The sequence below is a fragment of the Falco peregrinus genome, chromosome 7 (genome assembly GCF_023634155.1).
Source record: "Falco peregrinus isolate bFalPer1 chromosome 7, bFalPer1.pri, whole genome shotgun sequence".
NCBI classification, from domain to species: Eukaryota; Metazoa; Chordata; class Aves; order Falconiformes; family Falconidae; genus Falco; species Falco peregrinus.
In genome coordinates this window covers 1,215,039-1,241,185 of record NC_073727.1, presented here as the reverse complement: position 1 = coordinate 1,241,185, position 26,147 = coordinate 1,215,039, and the positions used below count along the sequence as shown (strand labels likewise).

At 39.6% G+C, this 26,147-nt stretch overlaps 1 protein-coding gene across 1 annotated transcript in view; it reads right to left on the bottom strand.

Annotated features, from left to right (window-relative positions):
* Positions 1 to 26,147, bottom strand: part of MRPS5 (mitochondrial ribosomal protein S5) — a 59,585-nt gene that overhangs the window by 22,325 nt on the left and 11,113 nt on the right. The window contains exons 3-5 of the mRNA XM_055810647.1: positions 15,341 to 15,466; positions 14,802 to 15,035; positions 11,256 to 11,290 (exon numbers count right to left, since the gene is read on the bottom strand). Coding sequence (XP_055666622.1) covers positions 11,256 to 11,290; positions 14,802 to 15,035; positions 15,341 to 15,466 — 395 coding nt within the window. The remainder of the gene's footprint in view (positions 1 to 11,255; positions 11,291 to 14,801; positions 15,036 to 15,340; positions 15,467 to 26,147) is intronic.

Below are 26,147 nucleotides of genomic sequence, written 5' to 3'. Positions count from 1 at the left end.
TTGCTACTCTGTGGGAAGTTGGAACTATAGCCTTATCCTCTATTAACAATCCCCTGCTGCATCTCGACAATTTATTTCTGTTTAATGGATGCAGAACAAATGACTATAGAGCGATACAGTTGTAACTCTCTCCTGTGTTCATGTTCCCTACAGCTGCACGCGCAATACATTTAGAAATAAGACAAGGTCCTTCACATCATTTTGATGCAACAAACCTTTGTTTTTCTGACTTTACCCTGCTTTCCACGTGCCAACACAAAGCTACTCAGGAATCCCAAGGCAAGTCAGTTCTCTGTGGCTTGGTAAAGAAAGCCTAGCGGCTCCTAGCACCACTGCCCCTGAACAGAATGAGTCCCCCCCCCCAACCCATCTCTCTGCTGCCCCACTGACATTGCCAGGGGATGGATTCAGACGGTTAAATAAGTACAGGTGATATTCAACTGCCGGAACATAAACCTTGAAAGTTCTGCTCGTCTTTTCCAGCTAGGAACAGTGAGTGTTCACCCTGCTCCCGCTCAGGCCCTGGCTGGCACACAGCGGCCGCTAAGACCTGACGTATGCTGGGAGCAGCTCCGTCAGCCCGAGAGCAATGCGCAGGCAAACGCGATGGCCAGGGAGGGCTGTAGGTCACTGGGCAGCCACTGCCACTGTCCCCCACAGCCATCACCCTTGCACACTGTCTGGCAGTTTCTTCAGAATCCTCTAACTCACGGCAATGGTACAGACCAAACCTCCGAGCTGGATGGCATAAATATGTCAGCTTGCCCCCAAAGATTTTGAAGCAGATCTGACAGCAGCCATACTGCTGAGGCTTTCGCGCCTCCCGCTGCAATACGGGGAAGGATGGAGCACTCTTACTCCTCTTGTTTGACAACTGTTTTGCTCACAGATGCACAAATTACAAGTTATGAGTTATGAATCAGGGAACTTTTGAGTTAGAAACCTCGTGAATTAAATGATGAACTAGTGAATTCATGTGTTAGTCTAGTCAGTACAAAGACGACTGAGTGATTGTTTGATGTTTGTTCTCCTTCCTTGTAAACTCATAAGATCAAGTTTAATTTGCAGTGTATGTTGCCATCTAAATTTGAGCAATCCAAATGGACCATGACAAGCAAATCTAACACTACTTTGCACATGGGCAGCAACCCGTATCAGATGCAAGCTGTGCAGACCCTGATCAGAAAACTGCTCTTCCCCAAATTGCTCTCTTCAGTCTTGCTTCTCCAAAGTGCTTGAGGTAAACACTGCACCCCAACAGGTCTCAGACAATCAAAACAAGCATGCTTCAAAACTAGCTGAATGTCTGAAGAAAACAGGGGAAGAACAAGCAAACGACCAAACTCACCTGACAGAAAAAGCCAGCTTTAAGAAATTACAGGTTTTGCGTAAGTCTCAAGCCAGTCTCAAGCCAATTCAACTAAGAATAAAGTCTGTAAATACTACTACTGGAGGTAACGTGCAAAAAAAAGAGAAGATTCAGGGAAGACCTAGAATTTGGCTTCATTTACTGCACACTATCTTGTTTATAACACAAAAAGCTTTCTTCTCAAAGGCTTTCTGTAGAGTTCATCACTAACTCGATTCCTGGGAAAATGTAATTTGTACGCTTCTCAGAATATACACTCAATTATCCACTCAATGCAATTTACTTTGATTGATGCCGAGGAAGAACCAGTTAGCTATTTTTACTATGCATGTATTAAAAAAGATCTCTTTTGTCCTCTCTTCTTCTCTCCCTTCCAACACTCTTAGAAAGTAAAACCAAAAACCACACAAACACCCAGAAGAAAAAGGTCACATGCAGTTTTATGTACAACGTAAGAAAGAATGAGAGATGACCCTGAACTAATTCAACAGTGTAAAATGATTTTGCATTTTAAGGATGAAAAAAGACCGTACCAACATCCCAGTACCCAGCTCATGACATGTGAAGCTCTGTATATGAACCAAAGCACCAGTGTACTTATATCTGCAGAAAGCAGCTTTTAAGGATAATATCAGTGTCTATGTTGCTGCCTTCTGCACCATTTATTTCTATAAATTGAGTGCATTGCCTGACCTGAACTTCTTTGACAAGCCCATAACTTTCTGCAATTTAACACTCACACACAAATCAGTGTTTGTTGTTTTTTTTTTTTGTTTAAAAATTACAGTACCATATCCTAACTATTCTGACACTGACCAGGTTAAAATGGGACAATGCTTGCACAAAATTCTTTGAAGTTATCTTTCTAAGAAACAGGTAACGAAAACAAAAAAGCATAAACATAACAGCAAGTGAACAAAAGGCAGAGTCTTCACAACTGGCAGCAAACGTCAGTGTTTGACAAAAATACTTGAGATCTGTCTTTTGCAAAAGACATTATTTACACCTTATCTTCTCTCCTAGAAAGCTCTCCTTTATGAAAGACTCAGAGGGCCACTAACCTCATGTTATGCGCTTTCAGGCTGTACTGATGACTAGGTCTCACGTTCTAATTTTCATTGCACTGCAAGGCAAATACTACCACAACACAGGATAACATGTCGGCTACTTTTTGTACTGTGTCACCGTGTTGATTTCATCTGAGGATGGTTGATAACATGAAATGTTAACCTTCCAGTTAAAATAAGATCGGCATATGTCAACCACAGCAGTAAATTTTAATTACTACTATTACTACATTATGTTAAACAACAGTAAATACTACCACCAGTTCTATTCACAGCAATTCTTCTTATACATAATATATTGAGCAAAATGGGAAATGTGCCTTCAGGTTGGCAGGGAAAGAAAGAAACAGGTAGCCCAAGCCACCTACTCTAAAGTAATGCAACAGTCTGTGGGAAAGCCAGAAACAAATCCAAGACACAGTCCCTGCTGCTGCCCCTTCACACTCACCCCAGCTAGCTGCTTCTCTGCGGCAGCTTCAGCTCTACTTTACAGAAAAATCTGACCTTGTTTGTACTCTATTCTACAAGCAGGGAAAAATCAAGTTAGCTTTTCTGTTTCTACATTATAAGAAAAACTTTAATAAGCAATGTTTCTCTTTTAGAAGGGCAGCACAGCTTTTTTAGTAGAATAATTACAACAGAAAGGGGCTTTTGTGTTTTGTTCACAAGACAGTCCTTTTAAAAATGGCTTTCCGTTTCCCGCTGCAAAGCATAATTTCCCAGCAAACATTATTTTAATCTCCTGTACTGTTGTGAAGATAAAGATAATGGAAAAGACATATAGAAAGAGCATCATGTATGCAATCTATTTAAAATAAGAATGCTAAAAAAGATCTGTTTATTTCAAAACTCATATTTGTTATCAGAAAATTATAGGACTCCATTATCTTGGGCTCACTGCTGCCTTTGAATGTAGAAGTTTTTGCTGCTGCTATTTTTTTGCAAAAAGCACTCCTCTTCCTCAGTTGACATCTGTGGTAATCTCACATAACAGCAGAGCCTCAGCCTGCTTCTAAAAGCTTTTTTGTTATTCAGACATAATAAAGCATCGAAATAGATTTCTATAACACATGGAAGCATAGCACAGCAACTTATTTTGTTGTTTAATCGAATGAATTTGACTGTAAATAATTATGCCAGCACAGAATGGCCAGCTTTAGTAAATACCTAGTGTAGTATCCAAACTGACAGACAGTTGTGACATGTCACAGTAAACAAAACAACAACCACTTTTCTGCAGCGTGCCCTTTCAATTAACTGAAAGCACTGCCAACTGCAGGGCCCATCAAAAAAAATCACTTTTATGAGCGGGGCCCATGCAAATCAACCGTTACAAGCTGCCCTCCAACACAGACACGGCTAAAGGCTAAGTGGTCCAAACAGCCTCTGCTACATCAGAGTCAAAGCCCACTTCACTCCAGTGTGCCCAGTTCACTCCAAAAACTCATTTATTTAAAGGAGCTTTACCAAATTGTATAGGTTTTCCAAATCCCACCACAACAGTCTGCTGTGTGTACAGCTACTCCTGATCTAAGAGGAACTAACAGAAAAGGCTCCTCTGATTCTTCAACATCTCAGAAGAAACTACACACACGTGGTTTTAAACCTGACAACAATACATTCATTTTGCATATTAAAAACCCAATGTATAAAAAGTATACAGTGCAATTCAGGACATCTCATTAATGCTTATGTAAATGTTCATTTTTGTTGCATTTATTATTCTCAGCATAATACCTAAAGACTATTCAATGGGAGTTTGGTATGTAAATGGATCAGATGATCCACTTACACATGGTTCACCAGCTTTTTTTCCCAATAATACCATCCTTTAAAGGCTGTTTTGGGGAAGTCTAGACATATGCACACCAGCACGTGCAGCAAGGTATAGAAGCATGCAATCCATTGCAACAAACCACCTCTGACATTGAGCAAGTTTGCTACTCATTTTATTTTCTATCATCTCTAGGCACCAATGGCAAATCTGACAGGAATGTATCAAAGATACTTGAGAAAACAACAAATCTTGAAACCGAACTCATTTGTATAGGTTTATATTCATGTCTGTTTAGATATATGTGGCATAGAGCATTAAATACGAACTGCCACTGAAGGTCAGATCCTTTACCAAATGTCATCTTAAGATTTAGACTGAACACACTCATTAACAGAAAAGATATCCCTCATTGAACTGATTTTAATTTAATTTGGTTCCGTGCATACCGGTACCACTTCACACATTCTGTTGAAGACTCTGAAAAGTCAAAGTTGACCTTAAACAGCAATTTAGTTTTAAATTCAGTAGTGATCATACCCAATGAGTAAAATAACTTTGTCAAAATAACAGAAGGGACCCTACAAACACTCATCTTACACTGGAACACTAAAAAATTAAAAATGGGAAAAAAAAGAAAAATATGAGGACTTTATTCAGGAAAAAAAATGACTCACTCAGGCAGCAAGGCAAAGAAAGGTCTATCAAAAAATTTTAAAGATGACTGTCAAAAAAACCCTGAAAAAGACCCTATTTTTCATTTGCAAGGATGTTATCATCACTTTGAGCAGCAGATATTGGAAAGTCATTTTGCTCGATGTCTTTATTGTCACCATAAAAGAGCACTGCTGGGTAGCAGAGACATATGAGAAAACATCGGCATCAACGCTGTCTCAGGGCAAACAGAACACGAGGAAGAAACACGAGCTCAGTGATGGAGGGATTCACTACATTTAGTGGGAGAGGGGACTCTAGAAATGAGGAGAAGGAAGGAAATACATTTTTAATTCAAGTGGGAGATTTGCTAGAGTCCTTTGGAAGTTCTGACAAAACGCTGTTCTCAAATGCATCCAACGCAGAAAGAACAGTTCAGCTGCTGCAGGTACGTCTATATGGAGTAGATGACAGACTATGCCCAGCTGTCGCCAGGGAGGAAAGCATTCCTCTTCCCTCTCATCACACACTGAGAACAGTGCAGATCTACTTCCACCTCATCATAGTGGCAGATCAGTATTCCTTGGGAGCCGAGTGTGTATCTTTGAAGGTAAATCTGCCCTAATCTTAATAATTATGCTACTTAGAATAAAGTGGAATGCACAAAGATGTCTACAGATTAAACGAAATGCACCTGAAGTCTTAAAAGAATCATAGGAAAATAGGTTAGAAGGTTACCAGATTGATTCCCTGCCTCCTCTCAACAGATTTATCTAACTTGTTTTTAAAAATCTCCAGCGACAGACATCCCATATACTCCCAGACAATCCATCCTAGTATTCAACTTTCCATTTGCAACTCATTCTTTATGTTTAAATTTCCCTTGCTCATTATTTAAATCTGCTGCTTTACATCACAGCAGACATGTAAACCAGCTTATTCCTTTCCTCTTTGGAGGATTTAAAAAAAAATTAAGATAAACCAACTTATGACTTTGAGTTACCCAGTCTGATATTGTTTTCCATGTCTCAGACACTGAGCAAGGAAGGATTTTGATACATGCGATTCATCTAGAAGTCATTCGAGCCAATGGATGGATTCCCAACTGATCGCCCTCTCAGCAAAATGGAGGAAGATAACCAAGGACAAAGAAACCCATTTGCTCATTTATCAGGACAGGAGAGAACCCTCAGAAACTTTCCTATAGAGGACTGTCAGTCAACTCAACTTCTGACTTGCCTGATTATTCTTTTAACTTTCAGACAAGCAGCTGTGGGAATCAGGCTATTCCCTTTAAGGAAATGCTTCTCATAATCCCTCTCTCCTAATTAGACAGACTCAATATATTAACGTACTTTCCACGAGGTTATGCTTGTACACAGTTTAAAATAACTGAATGCTGCTCTCAGTTGTATTAACTTTGTTGTTACTCTTGCACCCTGTACACACTATCTATTAGTTACTCAAGCCCATTTAAAATCTGTTTTATTTTAATTCTGGCAAAATATTACCTATTCTGGCCACACATTTCAGTTAAGACAATGGAAAGACTCCTATTCTCACAACATTAAAATTCTCAAATGCTGGTGAAAATGATTTCTGAATAAGACATTTCTGCATATGGAAAATACCTCATCAAGGAATGGCAAAACAATTTCAAGCAAAAAGCAGTTGACCTTCATTCCAAAGACAGGTGACACAGACAAGGAGTCAAGAGCTAAAAACAAAACGACGGGAAACAGTTTCTTGCCTCCACATGAGAGATGTGGTTCACAGCTGATATTCAGTACTTCTGGTTCCACCCTTTATCCTAAGCCTCTAAACAAGGCAATGCGTAAAAGTATTATTATTAAAGGACATTACATATTACCCTAACTTGAAGTATCCGCTTACTGCCCCGTGCACACACCCACCTCCCCCCCAGCACCCCCCCCAAAAAAAAAAAAAAAAAGAAAACAGAAGAAGAGACAATGATGGAGACTAGATACCGATGTAGCTTTAAGGTCTCTTGCATGTCTTGCACCCTGCTCCTAAACCTATGCAGCCTTGTGTTGCAATGAATCCTGCAAAACTGGCAGATAAAGGGACATTCTGCTTTACACATACGGTCCTGTTCTGGACTGGGACATGGCAGTCTCCTTCCCTCTGACTACAATCCCATTTAAAGGGCAACCTTTTCCTTTCTCTCCAAACCAAGTAAACACTTGATTTCACAGTTTAGGCAGCAGCTCTGACTTTATTGTCAAGGGACTGGTTCACTTTTTCCTGCCTCAAAAAGGGAGATTTTTGGCCATGTTCCAACAAAAATGCAATCAGACATAAGGTCTGGCAAGAAAAGCAATGGCATTTTTAGCTTGCTTAGAGATACAGGATAAAGTTGCTGTCTCAAAAAGATTAAAATCTGCATATGAGATTTTAAAATGACCACAATGCAGAATCTTGAGATGGAAGAGCTGTTTTCAAGTGCATCCTACTAATTAAGAACATGCTATTCCTTGCCAGTTTTATCAAAGGATTTGAAAAGGATTTGCACGAAGGAAACCCAGCTTATCCAACAGTATATGACAGTGCGTGGTAGTGGACAGAGAGTGTGTGATCCCTCCCAAAAAGGGCATCACTGTGAACTTTGGTAGTGGAACACAACATGATATACTGTGAATGAAACTAAATAGAAATTCAAACACTTTGGATTCCAGATACTTTGGAACAAATACCTCATCTGGACACTGGCACAGCATAATACTGGCTAAAAATACAGGCAGTGTTTCACAGGCTTGTTTAGCAAATGAAGCTGTAGTAACAACAAGAGTAAAGTGATGCACAGTCACCTCTACCAATTTAAAACTGCATGGCAACTCAATGGACAGTCTGTCTTACAGTGATAAAAGGGTGTTTTTACGCAGTAACATGTATAAACATCCTTATGTTTCAGGATGCAACATTCATATTAATCAAAGAGACCTGATGTGCACCTGTTACAGAATGTGTATTGATTCAGGTTAATACCTTGGCTCTCAGATCGTGGTCAGAAAATAGAGAAGTATATTTTTCAAAGCAGTAGCTAAATAAGTATAGTTTTTCAATAATAAAGTAGTTAAATATTAATTGCAAATGAAGGTTCTGGTGGTAATCCTGAAAGGACCATAAATCTAATAAGCAATTTCATCTGCAGGTAGGTAAAGAGGAGAATGTTCTGAAGTGACAAGGTTACGCAATTAGTTACAGCCAGCAGGTTCACAGGGGGAAAGTCCTGTTTAACTACCTTGACATCACCCACCTAGTTGACCAAGGGAAGCCAGTAGATGTGGGGGTTTTTTTTGGATTTTAGCAAGGCTTTCCATATTGCCTCTCACAGCATCCTCCTGGGCAAAATGTCCAGCACACAGCCAGGCACGTCCGTAACACGCTGGTGAGCAACTGGCTGACGAGTCGGGCCGAAAGAGTTACAGCGAATGGGGTTACAACAGGCTGGCCACCAGTCGCTGGTGGGCTCAGTCCTGGGGCCAGCGCTTTTCATGCTCTCATAAATGATCTGGACACAGGAGTCAAAGGTACATTAAGTCAGTCTGGCGCTGACAGTAAATCAGCAGCAGCTGTGGACTCCCTCGAGGGTAGAGACACCTTACAGGGAGGTCTGGAGAGACCGGAGAGCTGCGTGATCACTGATCATACAAAAGCTAACGAGAGCAGGTGCTGGATCCCGCATCTGGGATGGGGTAGCCCTGCCTATGCAACATGAACTGGGGGGCCGAGAGGCTGGAGAGCAGCCCCGCAGGAGGAGACCTGGGGGTCTGGGCTGACGGCAAGCCGAGTGAGCCAGGAATGTGCCCTGAGGTTCTTCTCCACGAGATTCTTCACCGAGAGGGCAGTTGGCCACTGAACAGGCTCCCCACAAAAGTGGTCATGGCACCAAGCCTGACAGAGTTCAAGGAGCGCTGGGGCGACGCTCTGAGTCCGATGGTTTAGTTTTGGTGTTCTGGGAGGAGCAGGGAGCTGGACTCGACACTCCCTATGGGTCCCTGCCAACTCAAGATACTCTGTGATTCTAATTACCTGCAAAACTACTGGGTTGATTTATGTGCCAGAGTATTTGTATAACAAGGTTTAATTTATTTTATCAAAGCACAATTCAAATTTTCACAAAAAGTCCTTAGGACTTCCTTTGGTCTGTGATGGTTCAGCAGCAGTCACTGGGGGCTCAGGCTCTGCTGCCCTGGGTGCCCCGTTACGCGAAGAAGCCACCGCACAGCTGCTGCTGCCACCTCTGCACAGGCACGGCTTCCTGCCTCTGTGGGGCTCCACAGGCCCTGGTGGGCTTCAGGGCCCAGGCAGCTGGGCATGGCTCTAAGATCTCCTCCCAGCAAAAGTGCTGCAAGTTACACTGAATTTCTCACAGCCCCTTCTCCATCACCAATCTGATCAATACTTCTGAACGAGACAGACTTGGCAAAATCTTATCTGGGGGCCTTCTGACACCCCCAGCTGGAAGTGGTCACTTTGTCACAGTGTAGAGCATTTTGCTTTCTACTGGATCAATCATTTTAGCAAAAATCAAGTCCTTTTAACACATTATGCATTAAATAAACAAAATAAACAGGTTTGAGATATTAGTTGTCTGAAAAATAAACTTCTGGACACAGCGCTGTAAAACTGCAATCACAAGCCTCACTAAAATTACAATGAAATTAGAAGGGAAGGGAACGTGCAAGGATAGAGAGCAAATAATTGTTCTCACTTCAGAGATGCTCCCTTTCTGGATGCTGTGCATCATCTGATTCTGGGCTGGGAGCAAATATGTCCCCAGAAATCGATTTATTTCTGAAGCCCACATTCCCCCAACAATACTTATACTAGTTCTATGGTTTCCATAGCAACTAATTTATTTCAAATGAAAGAAAAATAGTAAGATAGATGGGAAGCATAAAATGTTTTGTGATAGTGTGGGTGTGTGTAGCACTAACTGTTAATGATCCGCTTTGGAACGAGTTGCAACTTGTCATCTTCAGAAATGGCTTTTCCATTGAGACATAACGTGGGTCCACATGCCTGCATTACTAACACTTTACACTTCACCAAGCAGAAAATTATTACTGATGGATTACCCTGCTTTCAAAGCAAAATCTGCCTTTATCATATTCGAAATAAGTTATCTTCTCTCACCACATTCTGAGTGGTGCTTCTGTTGAAATAATTAAGAACTTTTTTTGGTAGTGTTAAGGTCTTTACCCTTTAGCTTGAAGTTTTGCTGTCGGTCAGCAAGTATCTTGAGTGACATGGATTTAGTAGTGAGCTAATATCACTTCACACCAACCAAGCGGTTGAATACCACCAGTTACATGCTGCAAAGTTACTGTATGTTTGAAAAAGGTGACAACGTCATGAAATATAGGAGATTAAATATTTTTAAATCTCTGTAGCTTCTTAACTTACCACAAGAAAATTATTCTAAGGTGATTCAGTGATTTCATTAAATATCTAGGACACGCAGAATGCATTTCAGCACATATGCTGTTCTTTAAAATATTCCACACTTCCATCAGGAAGCCCTAGACAGCCAGTCACAGTTCAAGGGCACAGAGAATAGGAATCTATGATGTACAACCAGGATCAAGTTTGCGAGATAAGCATGTGGCAGACAACCTTATTACTTGCAAATTAAGATAGAAGGATTTACAGCATATATTAGATCTTATTTACTAACAGCCAGAGAAAAGGAAAATACTGAAACACAGACATCTTTTGTCAGTTACTAGTTTTGATTTGATATCTATCAATCAAACTGTTTATCTATCCATCACCTCACTAAAAAGTGAGATGATGCAAAATAACGTTTAGAAATCAGGGTGGAAACAAGATTTGCATTAGTCCAGTCAAAAGCATCAACCTTACTCTATGAATAAGCACAACAATAAAGTGGGTATAAAACTACGAATAGGAAATTTTGTCAGAATATTTTTCCCAGAAGGTACAAATATCACAGGTTAAGACATCTAGGCTAAGTGGGTATTTTATTAATTGAGAGGCACACAAAACGGGATCTTCATTCCATTCACTCTCTGGCCTGTGCCACCGCTCCCCTCCCTTTAATTAATTAATTTACAAGCAGAGTTATACAACTTCCTATTTGTAGTTTTGTCTGAGAAATAAACCCAATGCTTTACTGCCATTTCAGTTACTCAAAAGCATCTTTGAATCAGGTATTATTTGCTCAACAGAGAAAGTAAGGCCCCAATGAAAGGAATGACAGGTTATGTCATGCAGTTGAAACAGAATACCAGACTAATTCCTATTGCTGTAAGACTGACTTAGTAAAAACTGGTTAAATAATTGCAAGCTCGATGCAAAACAGTGGTTGTTATTTAAAGTCCTTGAAATTATTTGTGATGCTTACCTCAATGACTCTTGCTTCAAAATCTTCGTAAGTTTCTGTTGGGAGAAAAACAGGGCATTACATTTCCTTGTATTACTTGTCTACCAGCACAGCTCCCTGTAGGTGGTATAATTTCAAAAGGACATTATTTTTATGTAACTGTAACTTATAAATTAATCTCAGCAATAAGTAGAAAAGAATAATTTGAACAAACATATCTAAAGTGAGCTTTATTAGCTGCTTCCTTTTAAAAAGACCTCATACTTTTCTTTATTTGACTCCATTCAATCTCTTTTAGAATAAGGTCAGTGAAAAACCAGCACATAGTTCTTATTTATAAAGCATGGATTTTTTTTTTCATTTCTTCAGTAAAATCAACTTATGTGAAGAAAACTAGTTTTAAAGAAAATCCAGTTAAATTTCTAATTTCCCAGAAAGTGTAATACTACTTATTATAATTAGAATACAGCTCCTGTTATAATTAAGAGATGACAACTGTTAAATATATTCGTTGTACTCTATTAGGGACACCAGCCTCCAACTGCAATCAATTCCTCATCTTTTTAAGTACCATACATGCAGCGAAGTAAGATGGGAACAGTTTCCAAAGACTGTCCAAGCTAAATAACCAGAGTAGCACAAAAGAAGAAAAATAATAACTTTTTTAAAATTTGTCTTGCTTTACCATTTTAAGGGCTCTGTTTGAACATCACACAGAGAGTATATAAGAGATCCTTCCAACCTCCTGCTTTTCCAAATTATCTTACGAACAAAAGCATTTCAGTATAACATAGAAGACCGGTGTTAATTAAAACATTTAATTCTTATTTTATTTGGTGTAGTTACAGTGAGATTCTGGAGGAAAGCTGAAAACAGTATAATGATGGAGAATGGAGGGCTCATTCCTTCACCAAACATTGCTTTATCGTTTACACGTAACCTCCAAGATGATTACAGATATGAACATGTTGGCACAATTTAGAGATCTGTTAGCCTACAAGAAGTAGGCTTCTCGCTCACAGCAGAGGATATGAATGCCAACAGGCTCCTTCTCTGAAGCCTCCTCAGTTGCAAAGAAACACCGTAAACTTGGAAGAAAAATAATGGTATTTTCAACTGAGAAATACTGTTCTTTCTCTACTCACATTTACAATAAATAAAGGTGTAGTGGAAGAAGATCCCCATAAAAGAATGGCACACATACAGGCACAGTATATCCACAATTTTCATTTATTTTTTAACATATTGGTCAGTTTCAACCAAATCTGTCAGATGTTGAAGGCTAACAACATCCAGCTTTCTACAAACTTCCTGTACCTGTTTTCATTAGAAAATATGAATGCTGCTGAAAGGAAGCTGCAGCATATGCTCAACCTCTGTTTGTTATCAGAGAATAACACCAGAGCAGCAGGAAGGGCTGAACTGCAGCATGTCTGTCAGAACTCACTCTTGCTTAGACACAAGGGAATCCAGCCACACCACAGTCTCAGGACAAAAGGATTTATTGTGTCTGGCGGTTTCAGGTCTATTCCTTCTACCATCTTGACAGTGCTTTGCACACAGCCAGCATCCCAATTCCCCTGAAAAATCATTAATTCTCTGACTAAAAAGATGCTGAAATGACTATGGGGACCTGAAAATCCCCATAACTTTTAACAGATTAAAAGGAAATTAGTGTATACTCATCAGAAACTACTTTTTCTCAAGCACATTTATAATACAAGCTGTCAGTTTCATTTTCCTTTTTTGATTGTAGTACCCTTTCCTCTTTTTGGCAGAACTGGACCTGACTACTACAGCCTCCGCACAGCCAACTTTAACACAAGTGATCAGCATCAGTAGTATCAGCCAAATGCAAAATGAAGGAAAGCACCGGAAGGTGAAATTCATACACGCATAAATGTTGTTTGCAACAGCTGCCACTTCTTTTAGTGGGATGAACTACTTGAAAATATATTCGAATTTAAAACCAACATAGTCTTGTATTCCAAGTATGGAACTAGAACCATGAAGTTTTCTTGACTTTATATTCCACCACTGACTTATGGGGAATTCAGAATAATTCATTAATTTTTCAAATCTTTGATTTTTACAGTTGTAAGATTCAGTGACAGTCTGCCAAGCCCACTCTCACATCACTGCCTTCCACAGAATATTCACTTTCAAGGTAATAAAATGCAATACAGGGAAGTAAATATAGGAAATCTTTCACTTGTATAACACAGTATTATGCTGATATTAAAATCGAATGAATTGCTCTTAAAATTGAAGACAACCAAAAAATACTCTTAAGAGACTGGCAGGCAAGCTCTCCCTAAATTCACAAGGTAAACAATGCATCTCAGGACAGTACAGTAACAGAAGCCACAAAATCATCTGTACCAGCTACCAGAATGGAAAACCTGGAAAGGGAACACAGAAGTAGTAGACAGCTGCAACAGCATAACTCTATGAAGCTGAAAGCTACAAAAATGCCAGCATAACTCCAGTCTACACAGACAAAGGCAGTATATCACGCTGGAAAGACAATGGTCTCCCTCCTGTATGGCTTGGTTCAAAACATGTCCAAAAGGTTAATTAACAGCAAATAGAATGTAACCAGAAAATATTCACAGACAGAAAGAAATTAACAAACAAAGCACCAGGCAGACTGGGGAGCAAAGGTGACTGCAAGACCCAAGTGTGATTTCATGCACGTAATTTTCCATTCATGTTGGCTTGCTACAATGTATGTTCCAAGATCCACGCTTGCACTGAGGGAACATATTCTCGACAAAGGGAGCTGCGGAAACATGACCAAGCTTAATGCTTGGAATAACTGTGACAAGTCTGAAACAACAGTGCTAGGAAACATGAACTGTCTGTCTTCGCTCATCTTACCACAAAACCTACAGACAACACGCATACAAGCATCAGCAAGTGCTTCGCGAGAAAAATTCAGCTGAATATGAGTAAGAACTCATTTTCATTAGTTGAGAAGGATTAGGCTTCGAAATATTAAACAAAGCTACAAACAAAATTTCTAGTGGTCTGAAGAACAGCACTGTAGAAAAAGGTAAGGAACTCTAGTTTCACTTTGATATTTAACAAGGCAGTAAGTAAATAAATAACTTCTATTAGCTACATTCAAACTACATCATCTTTAACCAATTTCATTATTTGAACTAGAAAATAAAAGCCTGATTTATCCCATAGGATCCTTCAAGAAACTATAAAACAACCTGTGACTATATTTCATACTCAAGACAATATTGAACACAGAAAAATATTTCCATACTTCATGACTCCTGTAACAGTCCACAAGGTAATACAGTACTCCGTAATACAGTGTAACATCGTACTGTCTGTAGCTTAATACAATAGTGTAACAGCTACATTAAACTAAGCAGTGATTTAATAAATGTCACTTGTGTTAATAGAACTTGTTAGCTGCCTTGCTTCATGTATGGGCATGTAACAGAAGTATAAAATCAATTTTCAGTCACAGGAAAAGTCTGGATCTCACTTTCTATGAGCCCCTTATCAGAAAGGCTAAATAAGACCAAGACAGATAATCCGTTTTCTTACCTCCATTAGGACCTGGCTCAGGAGGATCCAGAAGGACACCTCCCCAGCATTTCCCACTCCATCCTCCCTCTCTCTTAACTTTTATTTTTCTCTTCTTCTCCCATGTATCTCTCTGCTGAACAATTTCAGACTGAATTCTGTCTCGTTCTTCTTTTTTTCGTTGGGTAACTGCCTGGACTCTCCCACTTTGTATCACAGGAGCGTTGAGACCAGGCCAGAGGAAACCAGAACGTCCTTAAAATTAACAGAGAAAAATCATGGTTTATGCCAAATTGGAACCGAAACTCTGCACGCTGGAAAAATGCAATCCAGTGGAAGGTTTTCACATATTTCTAGTGTGGTTTATGATACAGAATTTATATTTAGAATCCAAGAATAACATTGAACAATCTTATCAGGATTTTTTTTTAAAAGACAAAAATATCTCAAGGAGTTCTGACACCAGAGACATTAACAGCAATTTTTCAATTTATTAAATCAAGAAATATGATACGCAAAAAGCTCAAGACATTTCTTCAGCCCCTGATTTGTGAATCTACCTTCACCAATCTCCTGGCCTCTATTGAGATTCTTCCTTAGCTTCTTCTTCCTTCTCTTTCCTCTTCCTTTCTTTACTCCCACACCAGTCTCTGCCAAAGCTCCTTTCCATAGCTCATCAGCTGTCACTGAAATAAAAAAGCTTTCATAAGTAATGTACAAGCACAGCTTACATTGGAAACTAAAGCTGAAGAAAAAAACCACAAACCCAAACCACCACAAACTGGAAATTTTAACCCTTGCTTAATCTCTGCTGGGATTTAAGATGTAGGATTACTGCCTTGCTAAGAGAGCCATTACATGGTGTGTGTACGTACCTGGTGCAGAGATGTGCTCTCCTCCTGATGACTGCAATCAGACAGGCATGCAGGCAGGTGCATGGTTTTTAAAAGGATTTTCAAAATTGACTTAAAGGCAGACATCCCTAACCAGTACGGTATTAATTCCCAAGTCATTAAAAGAAAATTACTCATTAGTAACTCAGAGCAGCAGTACCTGTAAGTACTTATCCAAGGACAAATACCAGTGACAGTCAACTTGAATCACCCCTAAAAACCCAAGGGTCAGCCTGCTTTGAAAAGCCACAACCCCCCCAAGAAGTTAACCAACAATGTACATGTAGATGTATGTGTGCTGTTCTTGTGTTCTGGCAACACGCAAGGCCCCTTCTTGCCTGTGTAACTGCGAAGGGACATAAGGAAGAAGGACTGCTGGACGCTTCCAGCAGCCTTGCCACCCAGCCCGGGCTCAGGCTTCGCTGCCTCGCTCAGCGGCTGCGCGTGGGACGTCCGCTCTCGTACAAATTTTCACCCACCACCCGAAAGCATGACTTACGTATTTAGTAGTTAACTTCAAACTACTGTTTGCCCAGCTGATGGAAACATAGGATGTCCTCACAACTGAGACGAAACCAAACTACACCAAAACAAAACTGAGGATGTGAAGAAGACACCACAGCCGATACTTCACGCGGTGAGGCCAGACAAGAAGGCTAGCCCCACGGAACACACAAGCGTCACCACTGCCATATTTGCAGATTGAGGCTATTATGTGTTTCACCTAGGGCCAATGTTACTATGGCAGTTTAAATCTCTTGTCTTCACTGATTAGAAACTGATTTTATTCATTTAAAGTAGACAAAAAGTCAGTTAACACTTTTAACCAGGGGAATTAAAGTAACTATACTCAAATGGCCAGTTTCCCATCAGCGATTCACACTGGTTTGATCCATGCACGTGGGAGGCCCTGTCCCACAGGCTGCAAAGGCACTGGAACCGGGGGAGCTCTGCCTGCTGACAGCAGCGGGGCACAGGAGCTAGCCAGGGTTTCTTCAGCTACCACCAAGGGCCCACGTTTATTTTTGTATCAAATAATTTTATACATTGTCAAGGTGGCTCTTCCAAAGGTAAGGCACCCATCTTTTCACTCAAAAATCCTTTTCAAAATAGGATGCATAACCGTGACTTTTTTGAGAAGTGCAATCCCGACCCGGGTAATCAAAGCTCAGTACGCTAGAAAGCAAGCACACGGGGAAGGGGACAGGACACTGCAAGCCCAGGAAGCTACAAAGTAGTATTCCCTCAAGATGGGCAAGGGCAGAATGGCCTAGAAAGTCACTACATACCCAAATAACATATTGTACGAATAGTTTGACAAGCCAAAATATATAATACAGATTTCAGCTGTGTTACAGACAAGTGGAAATTGCATGTTATAGACAAGTAGAAATGCCCATGGATAGCAGCAACGCTTATCACACTTACACACCGTGAGGCAAGAATTGTATTTGCTTCTGAGTAGGCTTTAGTCCCTGTAAGAAAGAAACTTCTATCTGAAATTACGCTCTCTTTTCTGGACATTCAAATGAATCCTAATGTCCAGAGGTTTATGGTTAAAAAAATTTCCAAACAGTAATTGTATCAAATGGCTTGAAATCAGTGTCTGAACTATCAGCCACTAAAAAATTCTGAGCTGATTATAATCAACTGATGCATGTAGTTGTGTCCTAAATAAAATAAAAAAACATGCCAAACCAACCCAAAACCTTCAGTCTCACAGAACTCTCTAAACAGAAAAACTTCACTGCTGACTCAGCATGTTACTTTCAATAAAAGCCAAACTGTGAGAGGTACTAGACTGTCTGACAAGTAGTGAATATTACCCTAAGATAACACTGCCTTAAAGTTTAGTATACACAAAGGCTGGTGGTAAGCAGGTAATGCATGATGCAGCTTTTCACGTTCTCAAGTGGACTACAGGACTGTTGCACAAATTGGAAGGTGGACGATCAATCACGTTAAGCTTCTTAGCTTATTCAGAAGACACTTTGTAACGGGCAATTTCTTTTTTATTATTATTTTTATGATAATCTTGCTAGCCTGGAAACATGGAATTATAATAAAGATATTTACATTTTCCTTTGCAAGGTTATTTTCCAGCTGGAACAGTTCCCCAATCTCCTGCAGTTTGTGTGGCCTCACAAAGGCTCACAGCAGCTACAAAGGAGGCTGCAGAGGGGCAGCAATGAGCGTTTGAGAGACAAAAACAAGGAGTTCTCGAGCTGACAATACACTCCAAAAAACCCTCAGCACTTTGAGCGGTATTCCAAATATCTGTACGATAAGATCACCTAATAGAGGAAAGTAGCAAAAGTCATGGAGCAAGGAGATTGTTTTGTACCAAAGGAGACCAGTCAATGCTAATGGATCCAGAGAGATGATGTCAGCCTGAGTCAAGTTTTGGCCTCAAGCACTGCACAAATATTGACAAAATTAGAACCAGATGAAAACATCACATTTAGTACCAAAGTGCAGTTCATCTAATCAGTCTATAATAATATCATGTGTTTGGAAAGCAGCTGAATTTAATGAAACACATCAGAAGCCTGCAGGCTACAGAGCTGAGAGTTCTTTATAAGATGGCAGATACCACGCTGATTTTAAGACAAAGTGACAAGAATGGAATATGGAAGGGATAGGCTGCAGTCAAGAAGATTACAATGGTGGCGATATTGCTTACAACAGACAGACAACACAGCAACGAAGAAAACAAAAATCTGACCATAAGAAAGGTCAACCTGGCTTGGCAGCAAAGCATCAATATGATGGGAGAGCACATACACAGGCAGGACAAATGTCTTTCAGTGGAGGAAATAACCCCAGACAGAAATAAGAATCACTGTACTGCTTTTCACATTTCAGAAATGGTCTGCAATGAAGACAGTGTGGTAAGTATGCAGTCTTGTAGTGATTTGTGGTCTTACGTTTATTTTGCCTTTGTAAAATGTAACACTGCATACATTCCATCAGAGCTAAAATAGACCCAGTTATAAAAGCGACCAGACATTTCCAGTCAGTTACCAAAAAGCACATAGCTACTAATTGAAAAAACTACTAGAAAGTATGTCATATATAAGATTTTACTTTATGGCCTAGAAAAAGATCCACTGTTGAATTTTGCTGAAAGCATGCTTTATGCAAGCTGATCACTAACAACCACTAATAACAAATTTGTATGACAACACTCCATTTTGCTTAATCTACCTAAAAAATGTTTGTAATTTTTTGAAAAGGATTTGATTTTGTGTCTTTTTATACTATCCCTGAATTTCAGGAACCAGGTAGCCCTAGTGCTTGCTTCAGAGGAAGATGGATATTAGACCACATCTCAGTGACTCGCAACTATTACCAAAAAGACTTGCTGTAAACCACATCAAAAAACAGTATCCTAGATCCTGATAAACTGAGATTAAAAGCAGATTTCTTTGCATTCTGCAAGTTGAACTCCCAGCTTGCTTAGAATACAAACTACACAAAGACAAATAGCATTAAGTTGGAAAACTGAAAGGAGTAAAAGGAGAAGAATCAACTTTGTAAAACAGCTAAGTAGGCTCACTTCTTCCACATCAAAAAATTTAAGGAAAAATTGCTTTTATGACAAATAGTCATGGGGCAGCACAGAAGCAGAGACCCAAAGATAGTAATATTAATGATATAACTAAAAGACTAATGAACATGTTATAATAAACATGCTTCTTTCAATGTACTGCCACCCACTAATGCAGTTACAATCCTGAATATTACCTTAAGGAACGTAGTTCTTTTTGGTCACTAACGTTCTTTTCCAGGTTTCAGCCTGGAGTATGTACTTTTATTAGCAGATTAATTCTAAAAAGGTATGGTATTTCACCCCTTTCCTTCTCCAGGCACCAATGGTTTTGCCACCATCTCCAAAGAAAAACAGGACTGCGAAAAAATATTTCACACACAAAACCAGAAAGAGCATGTGCAAAGGGAATGTGCTGCTTACATATTCTATTACAAATTGCATGACAAATTACAGTCTAGACTCAGCCGTTTAATGACTGCAAGGACACATTTTTTCTTGAAGGCAGGTCAAAGGCTCAAAAATCAAGTCCTCTAGGAACTAAGCCTCACAAACCTCACTACACTGCAGTGCAGAGAGCATTTCCCTGACCTTGTCTTCTCTGACAAACACATACTTACTCATCTACAGAAAAGAGAATGCACTCTTGTCAGATCATTTACATGGGTTCAGAAGCGGCCAGAAAAACTCATAAAAGAGAAAGCTATCCAGAGCTATAAACCAAAAAAACTCCATGTCACAAATCACTGAAGGTTGTGAAGTTTTTCTATGGAAGCATCCCTACATGTTCATCCAATTCTTACTTTCTTCCAATAGCATCAGCTGCTGTTGGAGGCAGGATACTCACTTAGCAGGACATTTGGTATTATAAGGCAAGGTTTTCTCACATTCTAGAGTCAATTTTTAATTAATTCCTCTAAGACACTACTGTAAGGTATAGTTTTAATACTGAGTATCTGTTGGTTTTGAAAGATATTTCTGAAAAAACAGTATGGATGCACTAAGTTCTTGGCAAACACGCATTTCTATCACCTCACCACAAGCAGAAGCACTGAGGACTGACTGAGAATAGGCCAAGCGCTAAACAGGTATGAAAATCAAATGACGGGCCTGCCCTCAGAGATGGTCGCTAGGTATAGCTGAAATAGGATCAGCACAGGGAGAACAGTATGTCACTTCTGTTTGTACAACTTTGCCTCTTAGATTCCAGTTGTAGAACAAGACATCACCGTATAAGTTGTAAAAAACAACCCATACCTACTCCGGTTCTCTGATACGGCTGTACTTTTCAAAGTCTACTGTATGGCTAACATTTTAAGGATGCGCATCTCTGGTAAGAACTATGCAACTGTATATTAGGCAGTGAAAAGTCTGTTCATGTCCCAGACAGCTTATAAACAAATTCTTCACTACTGAGAATTGCATTTCAGTATTTGTTCTGTACAGGCAAAGCCTTGAGAGTGAGGTCGTCCTGTCAGTGTTCATGAACAATTATTTAGAACATCCTTCTAAAGCAGAATGTGTTGAGAGTTCAGAAAGATGAAGTTAATCTTTGTCACACTTTGATTATATAGCTAGCATCTAATACTGATATTAAGGTGAACACAGTTATCCACTCAGTGTTAAATTACACAAGTTCTCTGTGACAACTACACTGCCAATAAATTGCTATCCCGTCAAATAAGAATTTTTAACATGGGCACAGACATGATGAAACTAAATTATTAAGCAATCTCATTACTGAGGTACAGGCAGAAGTGGATTATTCCGATTAAATTGGGTTGTATGATCTCTACAAAAAAAGACAACCACAACCCTGTCTCATCAGAGCCAACTAGAACAGTCTGCAGGATTTCTGAACATTAGGCTTTCCTCATAAGAAGACAGATTTCTTCAGAAGCCTGCAAAGCCCAACAGCAGTTTTGTTTTGCTTTTTTTAAAAATTCTTGATGGGTTTTTAGAAGCATTGGCTTTTAACCTGTTGTTCTGTTATTTTTTATAATTTTGATAATAAATAACAAAATTTTAGCATTCTTTTACCAATTTAACCAAAAATAATTAACAAGGCTCCAAAGCCAGAGAACTATGGCCAGATGTTTCCTCCATTTGTAAAACAGAAGAGCAACGAGTAAGATGCTGTTCCGAAATCTTACCGAAACGCTTACAGTTTTGGTAAAGCTGCACATACAGTAACATCAAAGCCACTTTTTGGTAGAACTGGTTGATGCATAAACCTGCTGGTTCCGGTGACATGTACCATTAAACAAATCCTCAGTCACATGCCAGGGTGCTGCATCACTGTAAAATTGAAAGTGTTGTACTTTGTTTAAGCTGCATTTGCTGGTGATCTCATAAAATTAATCACACTAACACAATCCTTGTAAGTCAAGCATGTTTCCATTATGGCAAATAATTACAATTTACAATTAAAATTTTTTTAGGAACCAGTGTTTAAATCATGTCAATCTACAAAACCTCCCAGTAAGGTGCCTCTATGTATTAAGTTTGGCATTTTGGGTTCCACTCACAATTTCCATGCTAAACAAGGGGTGTTTTAAAATAACTTCATGGCTACTACACCATCACCAGATAGCCAGAATCCATTACTGAAGAGCCAGATAAATATGCCAATTCAGGAAAAAAGTTATTCAGACAAATTAGTGAATACAAATACTCTGCACACCGAGCTTGTTGCCAAGTGGCCATCAGAACTCTTCACCCTGAAAGCAATGCGTCTTTTCTTCTGACAGGTTGTGGGCAGCATTTCAGCTGGGTGTCTCTTGTAAAAATTCTGCAACGGTACATTCAACATATAGTTGTTCACAGTATTTCAACAGTGAAAGTGGCACTAGACATTAAGGTGACACAGCAAGTGCACTGTTCAGCATATTAAAGGAACCTCACCATGGTGAGGATGTACTTCAGAGACAGCACAGGCCCCAGTGCTGCAGCACCTGAAGGAGAACGATGTTCCCTACCTGCGCACAGTGCACTGTCATGGTGGGAAGTTCCTCATCTGGACTTCTGAAGCACTTTTTCTCCTGCTAGGCTCAGTAATCTTGAGAACAGTAGGTACCTCTCTCTAATTCCTGAGATTCTCATCTTAAGCTTTAACTAGATACAAAGACAGCGTGAAAAATTCACAATTTGCAGTCTTAAGCACGTACATGGTTTATCTTCCATTAGTTTTCCTCTCTCCTTGTAGAACTATAGCTTCCTGAAGCTTCAATTTTGATCATAAAATTAGCCAAACCCCCCCAGACTATTTCTGATTGCCTATAGTTTTATGAAGAAATGAGGCAGCATATGGACAGCATTAAACACAAAGAAGAAGCTAGACAAAGGCACTGAAATAATGTATAAAATTATTCAAAGAATTACCTGAGAACAAAGAAAAAAAACCAAAAAACCATGACTCCCAAAACACCCAATCCACTCCCCTCACTAGAGCTAAATTCACTAAATTTGAAAATGTATTATTGCTTCTACTCTAGCGTCACCTTGTACGTTTTAGTGATGTTCCACTCCCCACCTTGAATACTGTACAAGGAGTGAAATAAACCAGAATCAGAGATTCACAGAAAAATTTACATAAGGGACTTCAGGAGGTCTTTGATCTAATCCTGCACCCAAAGCAGAGCCAGCCTCAAAGCCAAATTCAACTTCAAGATTGAGGATGGACAGACTTGCTCAGTCATCCTTTGAATAGATCTAGTAATAGAAATTCCACAATCTCTCTGGACCCCTACCCTGGCCCAGCGTTAGTTTTTCATCGTGAGGGCGGTCTTTTTCCTACTGTGTAACCAGAATTTCCCTTGATCCAACTTGTGTTCCCTGCCCTTCGCTGTTTGCCTATACCTCTCAGAGCAGTGTGCCTTGGTCTTCTTTAGAAACATCAAATAATTTAGGTTTGAAGTGACCACAGGATTTCACTGACTCCAGCTCTACCTAGCTCAAGCACGGCCACTTCCAGCTGGCTCAGAAGCACCTCATGATAGAAAAACTAAGACATCAATTAGCTAAATAAATCTTATTTATGCACCTGAAGAAGCAAATTGATTTACATCTACAATGAGGTTGCCAAGAGACCATTTGCACAAAAAAACCCTAGCCTAGAATTCCTGTAACAGAACTGGGAAGAGAATAATATTTTCTGAGCCACCCCATGTAAGAAGAAAAAAATTCCTTTCCATGTTAGGAAAGCAAAGAATAAAAACCAGTGCCTTCACTCTCAAAATTTCTGAGCCAAGGTGAGAAAAATACCCTAAACCCAGGTCCATAATAAAAACTTCAATACTTCCAGTGGCAACATATGCTAGAACAGCATTTCAGTCCCAAATTCCAGGTCCCCTATTGAGGCATCTATTCCCTAATAAGGCCAGTAAGCTACATATATAAACTGCAGCTTACAGAACAAAACCGCAGCAGAAAATCCATTTAAGCTGAAAATTGATAGCAACAGTTAAAAGGCTATTTTCATGTAAATTAGGCCTACAGAGGCAAACATCACAATGAAGTAGAAACAAAAAAAACCAAGAACCATTATAAGTTAGAAACTTCAGATTTTTAATGAACTCTATCCATCAATAAGACTGGAAGTACAAGAGCAACAAAAGCAGCTTTCTTTTTTTACTCCTTTGCAAGCACATTATGAAATTGAATATTTCAAATAACTGAGCATAAAGGTTTTTTTAATCTATCAGTCAACAACAAATGATCAGGTCATTAAGGGACCCCAAGTTAGAAACAGATTAAGAGAAACCTTTGGTTTTGATACAAACTAACAGTTAGAATTCTTAATTCATATTAATACTAAATCTATTTTGATTTAAAAGAATCTTCCTTAAAGGAGTCAAGGCCATCCGCTAATATGAATTTGCCAGCTGTATTAAAAATACACACAAAATAACGACTGTGGAATGACTTGCAAATAGCGTTTGTATTTAGCTATCCCACAGCCAGCATGGCTGGATTAACGTGTCATATTTTACACACACTACGTGACCAGATCATTTTCACATTTTAAGTCGGTACAAGAGAAATCTGAACTTCAAGTCAATTATAGCCTATTTCATGTGACTGCTCAATATGGGATGGAAAGAACAAACTGCTAGGGGCGATAGCTGCCAGCATAACGGGCACTAGATTCAGCAACTGCCAGGAAGAGTTTGCGAGGGGAGTGATGTAGATGCAGCTGACACAGGACAGGAGAGGGAAGGCAAAGGAAGTGACGGTGATGGTTACACCCAAAGGAAAAGATCCCTTGGCTTAATTCAGTAGTTAAGATGCTTATCTGGTATCTGGACACTCAAATGCTACTTGACTTGAAGGACTTCAGGCTTGGTCTCCCATTTTCTGCAAGAATGTGTGTTTCTCTTTTTTCACAAATTCCATTCCAAAACCCCACCCTGCAAAAAACACCTTTCTGTTTCCAGCCGCCACCCCAACTGTACTGAAAAGATTCCTACCTAGGACAGAGACTGGCACAGAGCAGGCTACATGAACTACTCTATCTAGGATTTGGCAATGGACTGCAATTTAAATCACTTAGGTCAGGAAAAGGAGTGCTCAACTGTATTTTTACATCTGGGCCTTACAACGTCTTACCTTTTCACAGTCTTACAAAATGTGCCTAACAACAATATCCATAACTACAAAGCATTTAAGATAAAGGTGACAGGCAAAAGTGTATGCAGAGCAGCCGTCTTCAGACCAAAACCTGCAACTCATTTCAGTGGCTGAACGTGAATCAAATGCGAAGCAAATTATTCAGACAGCACTTTCAATTACACACATTAACTTTTATATAATTACACGGAACACCTACTTCCAAAACAACAGAAATGAACTGTCCAGAACAAAGACAGAGTCTTCCTTTATATCCCTTTAGAATCTTCAACTGAACTCGCATACTGTTCAAAAACTGTCAACTCAGCCCATACCATCAATTATTCCTGACAAGCTATGTTTCTAATACAGTATTTTCCTGTTAGTTTTAAAAGTGGAAGTCTTTAATTTTAAGACTTGCTTAGCCTGTTTAAAGGCACATACGTAAACTATTTAACTCCTTTAACAGGTTGAATCCTTTCCACCACAATTCAAAAGGGAATATTGTGCAGATGATAATACAAGTAGGCTTATTTATGAGAGAAAAACAAACAATGGCATACTAACATTGGATGGATTACTTATAACATGCAAGCTTCTAAAGCAGTTTTGTGAAAACCAGTGTTCACTCCAAATGAGAACCCATCCTTGCTACTGCCTTCCTCTCGGGACTGAGCCGTCTGCAGCAGTGTGCCATCACTGCTTCCGTGTGCCATCCTTCCTGACTCCCTGTCTTAAGCCCAGTCCACAAGCAGAAAAGCATGGATCCATAAGAAATGAGATCTAAGTGCTGGACTGCTCTCAAGTTCCTTAACCGACCTTGCTCAAAACATTGTTTTCTTCAACTGCAAAAGACACCCCTCACAGTCTAAATGGAAGCGTACGATGCGTATCTGATACTGAGTTCTGCTGAAAGAGAAGAAAAACTTCCCCCCACCATGTCATGCCTCAAATAACAGGGCAGCATTAGCAAAATACATGTTCCTCTTTGCAACTCTGCCTCAACTGTCTTAAGCTGTCATCTTCTGGGGATATCGCTTGTTGGCTCTACAGGGCCTTCACACAAACCCAGGAAGTAGTGAAGGATATAAAGCATTCAGTCTAGGCAGCCCACTACCGAGCCACTCAGAACTAATTCGGACAGCAGGTGGTACCTGACTGCAGAACTGCAAGAATCTGGACATTGAAAATGTCTGAGAAAGACAAGGACTACTGCAAGACCGTACAGAGGAACGTGAGGCCATGTACGAGATTAGCACCATGGGACGCACATACATGGTTTTATATAAACTTCACAGACTAAAAATTAGAACTGCT